This window comes from Cryptotermes secundus, unplaced genomic scaffold, assembly GCF_002891405.2.
Source record: "Cryptotermes secundus unplaced genomic scaffold, Csec_1.0 scaffold181, whole genome shotgun sequence".
NCBI lineage: Eukaryota > Metazoa > Arthropoda > Insecta > Blattodea > Kalotermitidae > Cryptotermes > Cryptotermes secundus.
Genome location: NW_019723906.1, coordinates 380,123 through 396,716, shown reverse-complemented (window position 1 = coordinate 396,716; position 16,594 = coordinate 380,123). Strand labels below are relative to the sequence as shown.

Sequence of the window (16,594 nt, the reverse complement as noted above, 5' to 3'; positions counted from 1 at the left end):
GTCATGTGCGGCTGCCTAGCAGCACACTGGATATCGTTTCAGCAAGAACATGTTTACTGACTTTCTTAGAAATGGGAGTCTGTTTACCTGCCTACTGCATAGCATAGCTCTCTGCCCAATAACAGGTCCATATGCTACAATATGACTCAAGAACATTACCACTGTGCTAACCCATTTTGTTAAAACATGCTGCTGGAAAATTTTCACTGAAAAAAAAAAATGTGGTGGGGTAACCAACTTAACTTAACTTTACTTGAACCTGTAATTTAAATTTGACAAGAGGTTCTTGGTGTCATCCACTGAGGAATGAACATTAAACTGTAGGTCATCAAATATATCAAACCAGACTAAGTTACAATTCTCAGATCCTGAAAGGCAAAATCCATAAAATACTTGAGCAAGGAAAAATGGACTAGTAATTTAAACACATAAACACACATTATAATATTGTCGCGTATCGGGCGTATAACGCGACAAATAACTTCACGCCGTATTTTATATAGCGAATCTTATTTCACATTCGCACCTACAATCACCCAAATTACAGATTTACAATTACTGCTATCTGCAGTATCACAAATAGTGCACTCCAAATGCCACAAGACAACGGACTGGTTGCTGGCTAACTCGGAGGTAGCTCGAGGACTCACTCGGTGGTAGCTCCAGGACTAACTGACTGTGAATAGCCTTCTCTGCTCCTTATGTAGCCTCGATTGGACAATACGGAAAACAGCCACGTAATAGGCACCCTTGTTGCCTGGCGCTGTGTTGCTAGTAACGCTAGCGGAAGTAACTGCTGTTACTACTTGGTGACGTTACCGCTGTTGACTCGCGTTGCCTAGCGACCAGGATGCTAGGACTCGGCTAACATCGGCTCGCTTCGGCTTCGCTCGGCGCATCACGGCTGGCGGGGGGTGGGGGAGGGGCGTCATCCATAGCTCAGCGTGTCACAATATGGAGAATAAAACAACTCTATGCAAATAACTGCAATGTTTAAAAAAACCCTTTTCAGCACCATTAAACGTAAACATGATAACAAGATTGTCTTTGTATGTGGTGAGTACGAAGAAAAGGCCATACACATTAAACTTGTTTTCAAGATATATTTATTAAGACATATATGAAACACCAGACACATACATAACCAAATTAACGGTATGACTTCTGGTAACGTGCACGGGCTCCTGGGCCACCAAACTTCTTGGGTTCACAACGCCTGGGATCAGCCACCAGCAATGTGCGATCATACTGGATCAAAATATCTTTGATCTCCTTCTTTGATGCTTCATCCACATCTGAAAATAAAGAATGCATATACATTATGCTTCCAAATCATCCATTTCATCTTATCACCCTTATTTCTTCCACAGACTGCAGTCAATATAGCTTTATTACATAAGCTAACAACCAATTGATCTGTATAGCACTTGTCCACTTGTTTCTGTCTCTAATGCAACTATGGTGCTTCTATTTTAAAATGTCATTACAATCTATATAATTATCTTGAACAAAAATGTCCTGATACAATAACGAGTAAAACAAGCTTACAAGAGCCAGTGTATGCCTGAGAGTCACATATACAAGCTGTGAATGTACACTGCTATTACTTTGGAAAACATTTAACGCATAGTAAACAGTCACCATTTCATTGTCTGGCATCCATTTAATGCCTAAAATAACCATACAGTGCAACAGTACTGCCATAACATCACATTACATCACTTCATTTTTATAATGTGAACTGAATAACAATGATGATTCTGTGTTAGCTGCTTCCAATACATTAACTTTCACGTATTGGTTAACAGGTTAAAATACAAAGAGCTGTTGCAGAAGAGTGGTATCCACAAGCATTAAAAAATTCATGGCCCATGCCCACCTGCAAAATTATATCTGTCTATGCACTTGTTTCATAGCCACACTACATATGCATTTATTACTGTGATGTTGCCTTTGCACTAGGTTTTTAAAGCTTGATGTTAAATAAACTGTACCAAATGTAACACAATAACAATACAATTACTTGGGCAACACGAGTGGCAATACTGGCGCAGCACAGCTCACTGAGAAGTCTATCTATATCCATAAAAGTATTGTGCTCTCAACCCCATCTTTCACTTCTACAAGAACTTTAAAGGGGGACTTTAATTAAATTGATACTGTGAATCTTCTCCAAAAGTTCCTAAACATCTACATACATCACAACACACTCTTCCTCATCACTGCCATGGAAACCTCACATCACACATTGCTGAGAATAATCTAATATATGTGAAGGGAGTACAAGAGGGGACACGCAGAACAAGTTTCATCTACACTGTAGCAATAGATGGTGGGGATAACAGCACTTAAGGATATGTCCTCTCTACCTGGTATTTCTGGATTCTCACCTAGCGCCCTCTGGCATGTCAACTAGCCCTAACACCTTCCAGCAGTGAAGTTCACCAACATTCTCATGGCAGAATGGTTAGACTAGAGGAGAATACAGGAAAGTAGGGTGTAGGGAGAAGAGCAACAGCTTGAAGGAGATGTGGAGAGGATTACATCACAGGACTGCTTTCTCTGATATCAGTAGAGTTAAAAAAAATCGCCATATGGCTGAAGTAACTATGCCATGTCAATAGAGTTTATAATAATTTTTCAATGTGAAGAATACTATTTCCAAAATGTTATGCCCCATAGAACCAAAACCTGTTTTCTGTCATTTCTTGCTTGCCTCATTCTTCATCCCTGAAGAAGGTGCCAGTATGTTCCACCAGAATGTCAGGTTACTTCTACCCAACTACACAGAATTACATCCAGAAGGTAGTATTTTTCACAGTCACTGTGCCATGAAAGCCTTAAATCCAACATTTTACAATTGATTTACAGCAGTGTTGCAAACTGAAACAAACATAGTTTTACAGTTCTACTTACACTTCTGGTAGTATGAGACTAATGCCTTTGAAATGGCTTGTCTAATTGCATAAATTTGGGCGACATGTCCACCACCCTTCACTCTGACTCTGATGTCTACACCAGAGAACCGTTCCTGAAAGTGAGTAATAAATTGTTCAATAACCTAAAATCTGTCAAAATACATGATGTAAACAATAAATATGATATTCACTTCAGAGTCTTAACCTTTCATATCATAAATGATCAATTTCGGGATAAAAGGCTCATCATTGGTAATGATTCACAATACCACATTTTCATACCAAGGTGATTTGTTTTCACAAAGGCTACAACATCTGCACACCCATTCTCATAAAAGTATCAAGCATAAACATGCTCATTTGTACTTTCCTTGGAAAGCTCATTCATTATCTTTACAGAATATGTGAATAACCCACTTAAACTTCAATCATTTCTATACATCACAAGGAAGGAAAAAATTAAGTCTAAGCACAGTCACACACAAAAATTCATCACTCCATAAACAACAGGCTAACTATAACTATACAAATCCNCTTCATCTATCTCCAAAGTTCGTTCCGCTATAATTCTCATCATCCCAATTGCATCCCTGGTTCCTTTTCCTCTTCTAAATCCAAACTGATCTTCTCCAAGTACATCCTCTATTTTCCTTTCAATTCTTCTTTTAAGTATCTTTGCTATTATCTTTGCTGTATGTGCAATAAGACTTATTGTGCGATGGTCGCTGCATTTTGTAGCTTTTGTCTTTTTCTTTAATGCAATCACTGTAACTTCTGTAAAGTCCTTGGGCCACTCTCCACTTTCATATATGGTGTTCATTAGTTTTGTCAGAAAGACTACTATAATTTAAAAATTTATTTTTTTTTTATTTTTTTTAAAGACTACTATAATTTAAAAATAAAACTGCATGTTGTTTTTATTCATATGTTTACGTGGGTTCAAAATAACCAATTTGTGGTAAATCTGGCTAAAATAAAAATGATAAAATTCACCCCAACAGCAGCTACTAGCTACCCTCTATATACATTGTTTTTTAACAAAATGCTGAAAGAAGTAGAAATGACAAAATTTCTCAGTTTGCAGCTGGACAATCATCTGACTTGCAAGGGACATATCAATTTTTTGCTTCACAAGTTGAGCACAGTTGGTTCTCTAATGCAAAAATTATCTTATATATTAAATATTAATAGTCTTAAAACTGTATATTATGCATATTATCATTCATCAGAAAAATATGGAATATATTGCGGAAATACATCAGACAGTCTCAAGGTCTTTGTTATACAAAAGAAAATAATAAGAATAATGATGGGAGTGGGCCCAACTCATACATGTAGAGATTTATTTAAAAAGCTTGACATACTGCCAATCCCATGTGTATATTTGCTCTCATTGATGACATTTGTTGTTAATAATTTGGATAAGTTTCAAACCAATAACTCTGTATATATGATTGGTACCAGAAGGAATGACCACCTTCGCATAACTACAACACATTTATCATCCTATCAGAGAGGGGTGTATTATTCAGTCATCAAGCTATTTAACTCTCTGCTATCAGATACCTGTTTTAAAAAATGATAAAAATAAATTTAGGTTTGTTTTACAAAATTATTTGCAAAGTAACTCATTTTGCTCTATTGATGAATTTGTCGAGCATGCAAGGGGTTCAAACGTTAAGAGTAAATAAATGGTCTGTGTGCTTGTATTATACATTGTTGAGGCTTGCTTGTTGTAAGTGTGGCAGTACGTATGACATCTGTGTTTGTTATGAATTTTAATATGTTATAATGAAACTGTATTGATATGGCTTGCCAGTGTGTGTGGAATGGCAAGGTGTGAATTTGACAGTGGTTTTTCCATGGCCTAGGTGTGTTGTCTTGACAACCTGTGCTGTCTGCGTGAGGCCTGATTATATACTTTATTGGACCAAGGATGTGTATGATGTGTATTCATCATGAATTTGTCATGTGACATGTTTTATATCCAGTCCTACAGGGAGATGATCGGATCCATGAAGTGAAAATAATTGTAAATGTAAAAGGATAATTGTTTACAGGTCAATACGTTTATTCTTCCTTTTACTTTTTGTGTGGTCTTATGTAGTAGGGGCAAAAATTTTGTGAACTTTATCAACAGCGAGCAAAAAATGCAGTAGTTTTGTCAGAGGATGTGTGGGTATGCAGGGCAAGTAGAGGCAGACTCATTCTGGCATATAAACTCAATGCACAGATAGCATGAAAGACACCAGTCTGTGAGGCTGGGCAAATTTTCCTGTTTTCAGAATCTGAGCATGAGAATATCACAATTTGAAAAGTGTATATTAAGTTTTATGTATGACTAAGACATTCTTAGAAACAGGAACTTATCACAGAAGTTTCCAGGAACAAGTTCATGGGTCAAGCTGAATAAACAGTTTAGATATTTCAAGGAGAACCAACAATCACTGGAAAAAGAACCATGCAAGGAAGACCTTTAACTTCTTCCCCATATTCCACAGATCTTGAAGGTCTGTAAACAAGTCAATTACCTCAATTACACGGCACATGCAATCCCATTCTGAATCATTTCTCCCATCATGCACATGTATGGGCACTAATTCCATGAAATCTTTGAGAAACCACATACAAAGCAGTCTGTAATAACCCAAGGAATGTCACACTCATTATCCAGGTACCAAATGGTTTAAGCATACTCCTTAGAGTAGAATAATATATTGAGGCCATTCTTTCATAGTTAGGGCATCATTTTGGAAAGACACAACAAAAGACTATGTGAAAAGGCATCTGCCATAAATGTCCTCACTCCTGCGGATCTCGATGGCATGATGCTCCATTCAGACATGTAAGTTCATTGGTCTCCTTTACTAGAAAAGAATGTTATCAACCTGCTGTCACATCTTCCCTATTCCCTACCACTAGTCGGTGCTGATAACTACCAGTTCCCAAGAATGAACACCCTCTTGCAGGCATAGATTCCACAGCACAAAAGGTGAAGCAGGCTACAACAGTAACACTTAAAAATGGACATCATTCATACAGCTGCTAGAGGAAATATGACTACTTAAGGGAACTAATTCATATACAGTGTACAATAAACCCAAATAAGACTCACATGGGTAAATACTGACGAACTCTTTGCCCATCATATACAGCTCAGAACAATTTCAAATCTTACTGATGATTTACAACACTGAGTCCCTATCACAAAGTTTCAAGAAATTGCACATAACCAATGAATTCACCCTACACCAGCATAAAACACAACTTGAACTGTTACTGTTCCCTTTTAATCGTTAAAAGAACTCTGATAAAAAATCCCAAAATTAATCGAGCACAAATACAACATAATAAGTATACAAATTGCAAATTCAAAATGGCACAGATACCATTTTCCTAAGATGGCACCTATGTGCTTCAGCAAGTAAAACTAAAGAAATGGTGAACACACAGAAAAGCAAATATTCCTACTAGTGACACGAAAGGATTGTGATCCAATGGCAAACCACTAGCCACATAACTCAAAAATACGTTCGAAACTGATGAATGTGGATGAGAACTCGTCTCTACACTACATTCACGCTGCCTTACTTATAACGATAAAAGAATGTAAGTTACAATTGTCCAACTTCTTAGTCATCAACATGCCACCTAGAACTGCAGTTTCAGATCAGAGTTGCATGAAAATTAAATAGTAACTGTCGTACATATGCGACAGTAATTAAAAAAACACAACAAATATTTAATAAAACAGGCCCACCTTCCCTAGAAGCAGAACAGGTTCTTGTAGCTTGTACTGCAGTACTCTGGGTTCTACCATCTCAAGCGGTCGACCATTTACCCTAAGATTGCCATTTCCTCTCCTGCAGTAAGCAACAGCAGTTGCACTTTTCTAGTAAGAAAAAATAATTAAAATTACACTCTTCTATACATGTCAAAAACTAATGCACAAATGTATCCAATTTACTAAAATCTGCAATGCTGTGTGCATATCAAACCGAAACAATCCAAATAAATAACATTACCTTCCTTCCGAACACCTGCACGGACTGGATGGGTTCCTTTGTAGGCTGAAAATATTCAAAAAACGGTCATTAAGCTTGTATCATCATTAAGCCAAATTACAATACTATATATCTTAAAAATCAAACCTTCTGCATCTTGACGAAATCCTCGTGGAAAGAAGGCTACATGCATTCACTTCCGCTTGCAACTATTATTATAGATGGCGCTACGAGTTCCTGTTGGAATAACATTTTTGTAAAGTATTTAAACACGTATTTAAACCACTAAACTCTTTACTGAATATAACATAAATGCAAATTTTTATAATATTTTAAAATTATGCCTTAATGTATAGGAATTTTTAATGTTAAGAACCCTATTAATCTACCTCTATACCGTCATTACAAAACAGAAAATGACACTGGAGTAATGAAAATTTAATAAGTTGTAAATAAAATATTATATGAAATTTTGATTGACATTTGTAATGCCGTCTGTTTTATAGTTATTGCTCCTATACCAAATTAATATAATACTACATATGATCACATTTTGTACTGCCATCTACGAACTATTTGTACAAACCATGATTCAAATTCCTGCCGTAGAGTTCGAGACTGTCGCTTCAAAGCAGGGTATCTTGTATGCGTAACCGTGATGCCAGCCATGCCAGCCACGGGCAGTTGGCTCTATCCGTGAGCGATCCATGAGCAAGCCAGACAAGAATCAAACGCGTTGAGTCAGTACTTCGGATGCACTGACAGGTGGCTGACTGAGTGCGCCTGGTCGGGTTTTCAGTGCGCGGCACTGTCAAACATTTCAGTTCTGTATACCAGTTACTTGGCAATTATATTTTATTTAACCACGATTAATAATTACTAACTTTAAACCAGTTTTATTTCATCATAGTGTTACACAATAGTGGACATTTCTGCTGTATTTTTATTACGATTATCAAAGAGATAGACCTGAAAGAGTGAATGAGATTCCGCCGTCGATTTCAGCGACACATGGAATTATATGTAAGTACCTTTTTCTATATTTACACAGAACTGAAAATTTTACATTCTCTGAAAACTAAACTTTACGCCGGTGACTCACGTCACGCAAACTAGGATGACTGATACGTCAGCACAGTGTAAATATATCAATATCTACATGAGGGATTATATTCTTATATGGTAATTGAGCGATTATCACGCCACGAAGCTGGTTCATGCCCTATTGGGCCACGAGATTGTGGGCTTGCGTGGAGTTAGTTTTCCCCTGTTTCCCTAGCAGTGCATCAGTCATCTTTCCAGAGGATTCCCATTAATCATCAAACGCTAATAAGAAACCAACGGAGACACGGCTGATCGTGTAAAGGGGAAACTGTTGGTGATCTAACACTCTGTGCCGTGTGATACATAATGTAATTTCATACAAGGACCATTCCAATTCAACAAAACTTATTTTGCAGAGATGTCAGTTTCAACAGCGGATTCGCAGCCCCAGTGCTTACCATTCACCTCCTACACTGCAGTATCCACCGAAACACACCTCGGTATATACCAAACAGAGACATCCCTGAACAGCTTCAGCATAGTGCCATAAATATTTTAAGCTTCGTCGTTCTTCTACTTCAAGACTTTTTTAACTTCCAATGATCCTGAACAAATTCGCTTTCTACGTTGTTACTTTTACACACACAGAACTTACAATACTGGCACCTCTCATTTCACTACATGATCCTGCAATAGTTAAGTGTTTTTATCTCTTTTAATTGTGTCTGTTATTTTATTACCATCGTTTGCATAGTTCATTTTAAATGTAGCGATGGATCCAACGCTAGACTGTGTCAGTTGATCCACTGTAGGATAGCTGTGGACCTTGAAAGCTGTGTAGTGTCCACTCACCTTATGATGGTTGTGGCGAAATAATTAAGGATACCTCCGAAATACAAATATTATCACGATTTGTTTGTTAAGGTGACACGGACAGGATGCAGCATGTGAAAAAGAACTGCTATAGCAAGCTACAAAATGCGGTTATTTTGCTGTTTAATTGTAGTGAATTTGTTTGTAACAGATTTCCTCCTTAAATATGTTTGTAGCATATGATTGCATATTTATGTTTATTTTTGTGTGTGTACCCAAGAAAGTGCGTCAAGGTGACACGCATCAACTAGTAATTACACTCACTCTTTGAATTTGATTTACAGTGAGGCCGAGTTGCAGCGGGGTACGGCTCAAAAATTTATTTCCGTTTCCAAGGTTCTGATACTGTGTTCCGTTAATGTTCTGAGTTGGAATCATAGTGAAATACAACGCTGACAAGCGACCAGGGGAGAGAGAACTTTGTATAATTGAAAATATTTATATCACTGTACGGAGCAGTGAGAAGCAGAATTTTATGGGCAAATAAAATACGAGTACATAGAAGGACAAGTAGACGAGCGACAGTAGGGAGGAAGCCAAAAAAAGTATTCCCTTATTCCCAGATATATTAGGTTTCACAGGAGAGTGCCCAAGTTCATCACCTCGCCCCCCGGAATGTGTAAAATATTTCAGAATTCTTTTATACACGTGTGAAATAATGCCCACACATGTCTTACTCCTGTTAGGCCTAAACTCGGACGAAATACGAGTAATTTGCCGTGCTATGCGCGAACCCGTCTCACTATAGAAGTCGCGCTCGTGGGGGCGGAGGAAGGGAACTTACCCCTGGATTAAAAAATAATCATCATTGAAAGGAAAGAAGAAATGTTTCAAATATTAATACTAAAAATTACAAGTATTTTTTGTATATACCCAGCCTCCTATCCATTGGGTACCAGGGGTTCCTTCCTAGGTGTAAAGCAGCCGGGGCGTGGAGCTGACCACTCGCCTCCAACTATTGTCACAAGTAAACATGGGTTTTTACATCCGATCCCCCATACGTCTTCATGGCGTAGTACTTAATACTTTATCTTCTACCTTATAGGGACGGGCTGCGTACTTGACTGCCGGGGTTCGATTTCCGGCAGAAGCAAGAAATTTCTCTCTTGTCCACAATGTTTAGACCGGCCCTGAGGCCAGTCCAACTCCTTGTTCAATGGGCACGGGCGCCTTTTCGCCGGGGATTAGGCGGCTGGGGAGTGAAGCTGGTCACTCACCTTCATGTAGTGTCGAGGTCAAGAAAGGTGAAGATATACCTCCACTCCCCCATACGTCTTCATGGCGTTGTGTTTGGTTAATTAAGCACAGGGACAAAGTAACTGTACTCACTGTATTCTTCTTTGACGGTCTTCCTTAGTGTCGGTTCTCATGATGTTCGGCATGTGTATTCTGTCGGTGTTCCTACTCACGCGGCGGTTTGACGCACACTTTGATGACATGGCAACTATGTGGGTGGAGGTCGAATATGCAAGAAGTTTTGATGGCATTACATCATTAATAGTTCAGCTTCCGTCTTCTACGCTACGGGAAATTTTTGTGGATCGCACTACGCCAATCATTCACAACCCATGCACGAAAATATTCCACATAAACTCCTCGTAAATGTTCCCACAACTTATGCAGAATTTAATACACAGTGGTCCAAGTCTATTCCGTCAGGGATGTTATTTTAAGGAAGAATTTAATCAATGTAACGAAACGTCCTCGTTAAGTGTTCAAATGTATGGTTTTATAATCGATTATAATCGATAATTATCATATAATGCTGATAATTATCAGCATCATAGTCGGTACAGCGACTGGCTACGGGTCTTCTCAACGTCGTTCACCCGGCTCTGGGTCGCACCCAGCATCATATCCAATGAGCACGGGGACCTATTTCCCCGGGGGTAAGGCGGCAAGGGCGTAAGGCTGACCACTCACCTCCAACTAGTGCCGAGGTCAAGAAAATGTGGATCTATTCATCCACTCCCCCATACGCCTTAATGGCGTAGTGTTTAATTAGTTAAGTACAGGGACAACTTTACCTTAATAGCATCATACCTATGAAAAGAACTTTCCATTTTATACATAAATATCAAATTCTCGTTATTTAATAACAAGATTAGTAAAATCAATTATATACCATTCGGAATCCTACGGGACGCCAGTGTATACAAATCCCTACGGAGGAAGGCTTTGTGCTACCTTGTATTAGCCACGCTGTGGAAGGTTGTATTCAAAATGATATTGATAGAAAAGCTGCTTTAAATGTGAATATAAACCTCAGACTTCAGATTCAGAGCAAACCACAGGCATTTCCATGACTCAGAATTCTACTGTACCATTAGTACTGAACTGAACACCCAAGTTATTTGGACAGCAGCAACCTGATTCTTCATACCAGTCATATTCGTTTCGCTATCATATCCACAAGCGTGTTAGGAAATGTACAGGAACTTTGTACGCATGGTAAGGGTTGCAAAGGCCGAGCCATAGCTCAAGCTGTTAGTCGCTGGCTTCCCACGGCGGCGGCCCGGGTTCAAGTCTGGGTCTTGTCAAGTGGGATTTGTGGTGGACAAAGTGGCGCTGGGGCGAGTTTTCTCCGACGACTTCGGTTTCCCCTGCCAGTCTTCATTCCACCGAATTTTCCATCATCATAATCACGCGGGACAGGCTACAATAGTCCAGTCAGCGGCCGCCGTGCCTAGTGGACCCAGTTAGACTCCACCCCCCACTAAGCGAAATAAAAAGTAAAAAGGGTTGCCAACTTATAGCTTCCTTCAGACCCTGTGCTGTTCTTTGCATATGCACAATCTTCATCTGACTGTAATTGTCGCGACTGCACATTGTTGAAGAATTACATTTTGTGCCTTCCAGTGACATTCTTATGGATACTGAATACTTGTCTGCCCAACTGTCTCCCCGACTGTCTGTTTGGAACCGCTCAACCGGTTCGAAACAAATTCCGTACCGGGGGGAACACGCTAAAGTGTGTAGGGCGAATTTCATGCTGATCTGGATCTGGGCAATATAATTCTTATTTACAGGAAGCTAAAGTCTGCTTTTGTATATTCAATCGAAAATTGTTCCTCTTAAAAATGGTAAAGAAGGTGTTCCCGTGCTCCACTAATTAAGCATTTCGCCATGAAGCCGTATGGGGAGTCGATGTATACATCCACGTATTCTCAGCCTTGGCACTAATTGGAGGTGAGCGGTTAGCTTCACGCCACGGCTGCTTTACTCCCGGAAAAGAGACCGCGGTACACATTGTATAGGAGGCTAGGTGGGCCACAGAACCGGTCTGGACGGTTTGAAGACGGCAGACATCTTGTCCCTACCGAGACTTGAAATCCGACCCCTTGCTTGTCCAGCCCGTAGCCACTGGCTATACCGACTACGCTACCTGAGCTCCTCTTAAAAATGGTACATTATGTATATATAAGCTTGTTATAACATTGATACGTTTCTTGCAGTCATTTTCGGCATAATGTAGCCTACCTTGAACAATATAAAAGAACAGTTCCTTGTACAAATTTATGTTGTCCAGTAAATTTCGTAGCGTCATGTTTGTATCTTCAAGCTTCACTGTCAATGTAAATGAGTTGAACGGACTAACAGAGAATGTCTTTAAAAATGTTTATACACAGCGTGAATTTTGTTGGCGAGAAACAGTGTGCATGAACTTCACAAGTTCACACATCCGCGCTGCCTCTAGGACAGTGGTAAAAATAAATCCTTACACATCATCTGCGCGTTTCTTACAGGAAACAGAGAAACTTTCTTGAATGCGTAAAGTCCTACTTATTGTCACTCGTCTCTGAGGTACCATTAAGTTTTATAATTTTGGTTAATCACTTCCTTCAGATGGATTCTTTTAATGTTATTCCTGGAATTTCATATATTCCGGTCTCTTTTTTTGGAACAGTAAATCCCCAGTCTGCTTTTCTTTTACTCGGTCCTACCCAAGGAAAAGCAATTCTGCCCTGAGCATGATGTAAATGTAATCCAATACACTCTAGTGTCAATAAAAATGTTATCTTAATTTATCATCTCTGCATGAACAAGAGGGTGGTTGGTAATTATTGCCACCAAATTATATGCACAGTGTTTATATTACTGAGCAATTCTTCTTAGTTGCAGTTACGTCATAATTTATTACCAGACATATGAGAAAAATGTAATTACCAGTATGATGTCAGTTGTGTGCCGGTCATTTTCGTATAAACTTAAGATGGTGGTGACCTTGCAAGTCTTAAATCGCGCTAAAGCAGGAACTTGCGAATATGCTATTAACTGTCGACAGAGAGATGCCGAAATTCTATGTGTCTTCTATTATTGTTTAATTTAATTTTCTCAGAAGACTGTTCCCTTACTCAACATAATGTGTGTGTGTATATACGTATATTATAGTATAAAACTCACTTCTCCCTGGCACATTTGTACCCCCCCCCCTCTCTCGAAAACGCTAGGCTGATGGGACATTTCATTCGATTTATTTAAAACATGACTTGCGACTTCGAGCCAGTCACTTTCCCAGTTATTCAATACGACGAACAAGCAACTTTTTTTTTTGGACTAGAATTCCATCATGGAGCTCGTACGTAAAAATTAATAAGCGCCTCAAAAGTACAGTTGAGTAGAGACAGTCGACCACAACTTCTGCCCTGCTGAAATGTTGAGTATTTGAGTGTACCATTAAATAACTCCCCAGCTTCGTAGGTGAAAAGAGATAGGCCCTATCTGAACTGCTTGAACACAGGACACAGTACTGCAAAAGGAAATATTAGAATACCACAGAACTAAAGGCTGCAGTACTTACGTCAAGAATACAGTGCATTTTCGGATTTTCGCAGCGATATTGTTAAGTGTGGAAATAACCGTTCTTGTTGTTAAGTTTTTCCCGTGTAAATAAAGTGCAACTGATTATGATCCTTTCGTACCGTTAATGTACACGTATTCAGGTATATAATGCAAATTAATTAGCTTAACCAGCCGTAACAAGCGATGGATTATTTATTGGCCATTCAGTTGTCATATCCCACTGACTCTTAAGGCTTCTACGATTTCAGAAACGACACAACAATAGCAGAAGCTGAATGTATGCAAATCACAAATTTGCTTTGTGGTTCTGACCACTACGGACTTAACATGGAAGAATGTTTTAGTGTATAATTGTTATAATACTTTAGTCTTATTTCGTATGAGGTGCTGCATTTCCGCACTAGGCATAGGGAGTAGTTTATGTGCGCCTATACGTCTCACTTTGCTAGGGCTGTGTTTGGCCGAAACAATGAAAATATCAAACGAATGCTATTTTCAGACTAGTATCCATGACAGCATTTTCTCGAATTCAGTGGAGGGAGAGCTACATCATAGACAAGTCCTTCCAGAAAGGTCTTGTCCTAGAGAAAGTTATATAAATTTAGCTAGGAAAACAGAATGAACTTGGAAAAATATGTTGGATTCTTACTATTCCGTTTCATACTCAGATTTCTTCTAAATAGACAAGGCTTAATCTCACACATGTAGTCCAAACATGTTTCTCGCTAATTTGCATACCTCATCGGTTCAGACATTCAGTTATCGTGGACATAACTATGAGGATTCAGAATTGTTCGTACAACATACGCTGTACTGAATACAGCCTTTATGTATACAGTAAACCCTCGCTAATCCGGAGTGATTTGGGGGGGGCATCTGGATTAAGCGATAACCCGGATTAGTGAAGCAAATGTAGCCCTGAAAGAAGAAAGTGGAACACAAATAAGTGGAAAATTTAATGGTGTAAGTAGTGCTGATGAAAATAAATAACAAAATATCACTGTAGATTTTTATTTAACAACCGTAAGATGATGATACATGCATTCATTGATGGAAGACTCAGAAGTTTTTCTTGTTTTTGAACATAATAATGCAGGTTTGAAGAAACTGTCAAGTTTCGGCTGACTAGACAAGTGACTCATCTGCCTTCCTAAACACCATGTGTCTTGTAAAATATGTACTCAGCTGTGAATAGCATTTTTCATATTTCGATCTGGATTATCTGTCCTTCGGATTAACTGTAAACAGATTAACTACGGTTTACTATATATACTGTTTGGACAAGATATTGCTACAAGTTAACTCATTTGCTTAGTCGTATAGACGAATGCGTGAAATGAAATAAAATACATGAATAAATAAATAAGATGCGTCGATAATTAATTAATAACCTACAAAATCTGCTAGAACGGCTATGTTATGCAGGGCAGAGCTAGTTCAAATTATTTTGCTTGTACTTTATGGTCATCGCCAAAAAGTTTCACATGTAAGCTGTACATCATATGGGATCTGCTGCATGTTACGGTACGTGCCAAACTCCCCCGTGATTATTTTGATCAAGAATGAAGTTAAGATGAAGTCACAAATGCAGTTTCAAGGCTGTGGCTGAAAGCACCCGAAATACATTTTGGTGTATGAATATGCTGGTAATATCAAACATGTAATCATAAATCGCTTTCAAGAACATCTACATTATTCATTTTTTTGTGGCCAACGACGCTTTCAGTCTCTGAATGTGCAGCATAGAACGATAGGATGTGGAAGGAAGGGATAGTGGGATAGCTTTAGATATTATCCCGGCATTTCCTAGAGAGCCTGAGAAAAATCATGAAATTATTCGGTCCTTAGAGCCCAAATTTGGACGCAGGACTTTGCGAGAAATAAACAAATTCTATCGTTCGGTTGGAACGCGCTATAATATCTTTACTGACCGTGTCCAGGTTGCAACGTAAAAAGGAAATAATTTACTGCTTTTTAGGAAAATAACAAAATAGTTAAGGTTAAGTGATGTTTATTATTTCCTCGAAGAGAAAAGAAAGAAACGAAGAATAGAAGAAGCGACCATTTCGCGTGTAAGGTATTAACGTCCTAACGTCGAAATGTATTCTTTTTACCGAAGGTTGAGAGCCCAACAGTACAGAAACAAGTCCATGTCTGTTGAATGATCGCGTGTGGATGTGAATCTGTTCTCTGATCGCACTACAAGCTACACGTGTGCCAATATACCGAGGTAAGATCCTCGACTTACGGCTACCATGAAGATAGAAAAAAAAATATCTTCAGCTCTCAGCAGGTTTACCTTAACATCATTTTCATGTATTCGAGAAAAAGTAGTTCAATAAACATGGAACTGTCACTATACGATGGGCCTCGTCTAACAAAAACCAAATGAATTTTTGTAGACCATTAGAATAATCCAGCAATCTCTTCACGGGGATCCGAAAACCTCATGCATTATAGGTCTATGCTGAGTATCTGAATAGCATTCTGACTGTTACTATTACTGATCAAGTCGACCTATCCCGAGCCCCCCTCTCACATTCCCCCAGCCACTTCTTCTATCGTGTCAGTGACGGCCAGGAATTCAACTTGGAATCCGTGATCAGACTCGCCAATATCCTAGCCAAGTGACATCGCCTGTCCTCACATTTGTGGACACAAGGGAACGTTCGTGGAATTACTTTCCACTGTCCTAGGGTACAAAACCTAGTGAAACGAAAAGAGTCTGCATTATTTTGGATAATTTAAGATGTTAACCCTTTAAAGCTTAATGGTTATTATATAAAACATGAATTTTATGTGAATAATACTTAAATAATTCAGTTCATACCTCACAGAACACACATTGCCTCTACATTACAAAGATCAGCCGATTAATGCTGTTTATCCAGTAGGAGATCAACGTATGTTTGTAAGAAAAAGGATTAAAGCGCGAGTAACGTCTCTAAAAGC

The 16,594-nt window shown here is 38.8% G+C and overlaps 2 protein-coding genes across 2 annotated transcripts in view; one reads left to right on the top strand and one right to left on the bottom strand.

The window, feature by feature from the left end:
* Nucleotides 1-1,089: 1,089 nt before the first annotated feature.
* LOC111862043 (40S ribosomal protein S16) lies at nucleotides 1,090-7,160 on the bottom strand. The gene is made up of 5 exons (XM_023847105.2): nucleotides 7,070-7,160; nucleotides 6,944-6,988; nucleotides 6,679-6,810; nucleotides 2,917-3,031; nucleotides 1,090-1,295 (listed from the first exon to the last, which is right to left on the bottom strand). The coding sequence occupies exons 1-5, from the start codon at nucleotides 7,076-7,078 to the stop codon at nucleotides 1,150-1,152; spliced, it is 447 nt and encodes a 148-aa protein (XP_023702873.1). The 5' UTR covers nucleotides 7,079-7,160; the 3' UTR covers nucleotides 1,090-1,149.
* Nucleotides 7,161-7,662: 502 nt separating this feature from the next.
* The window catches only part of LOC111862010 (protein inscuteable homolog), an 89,006-nt gene continuing 80,074 nt past the window's right edge, over nucleotides 7,663-16,594 (top strand). The window contains exon 1 of the mRNA XM_023847041.2: nucleotides 7,663-7,945. The gene's annotated coding sequence lies outside the window, so the exon portion shown is untranslated. The remainder of the gene's footprint in view (nucleotides 7,946-16,594) is intronic.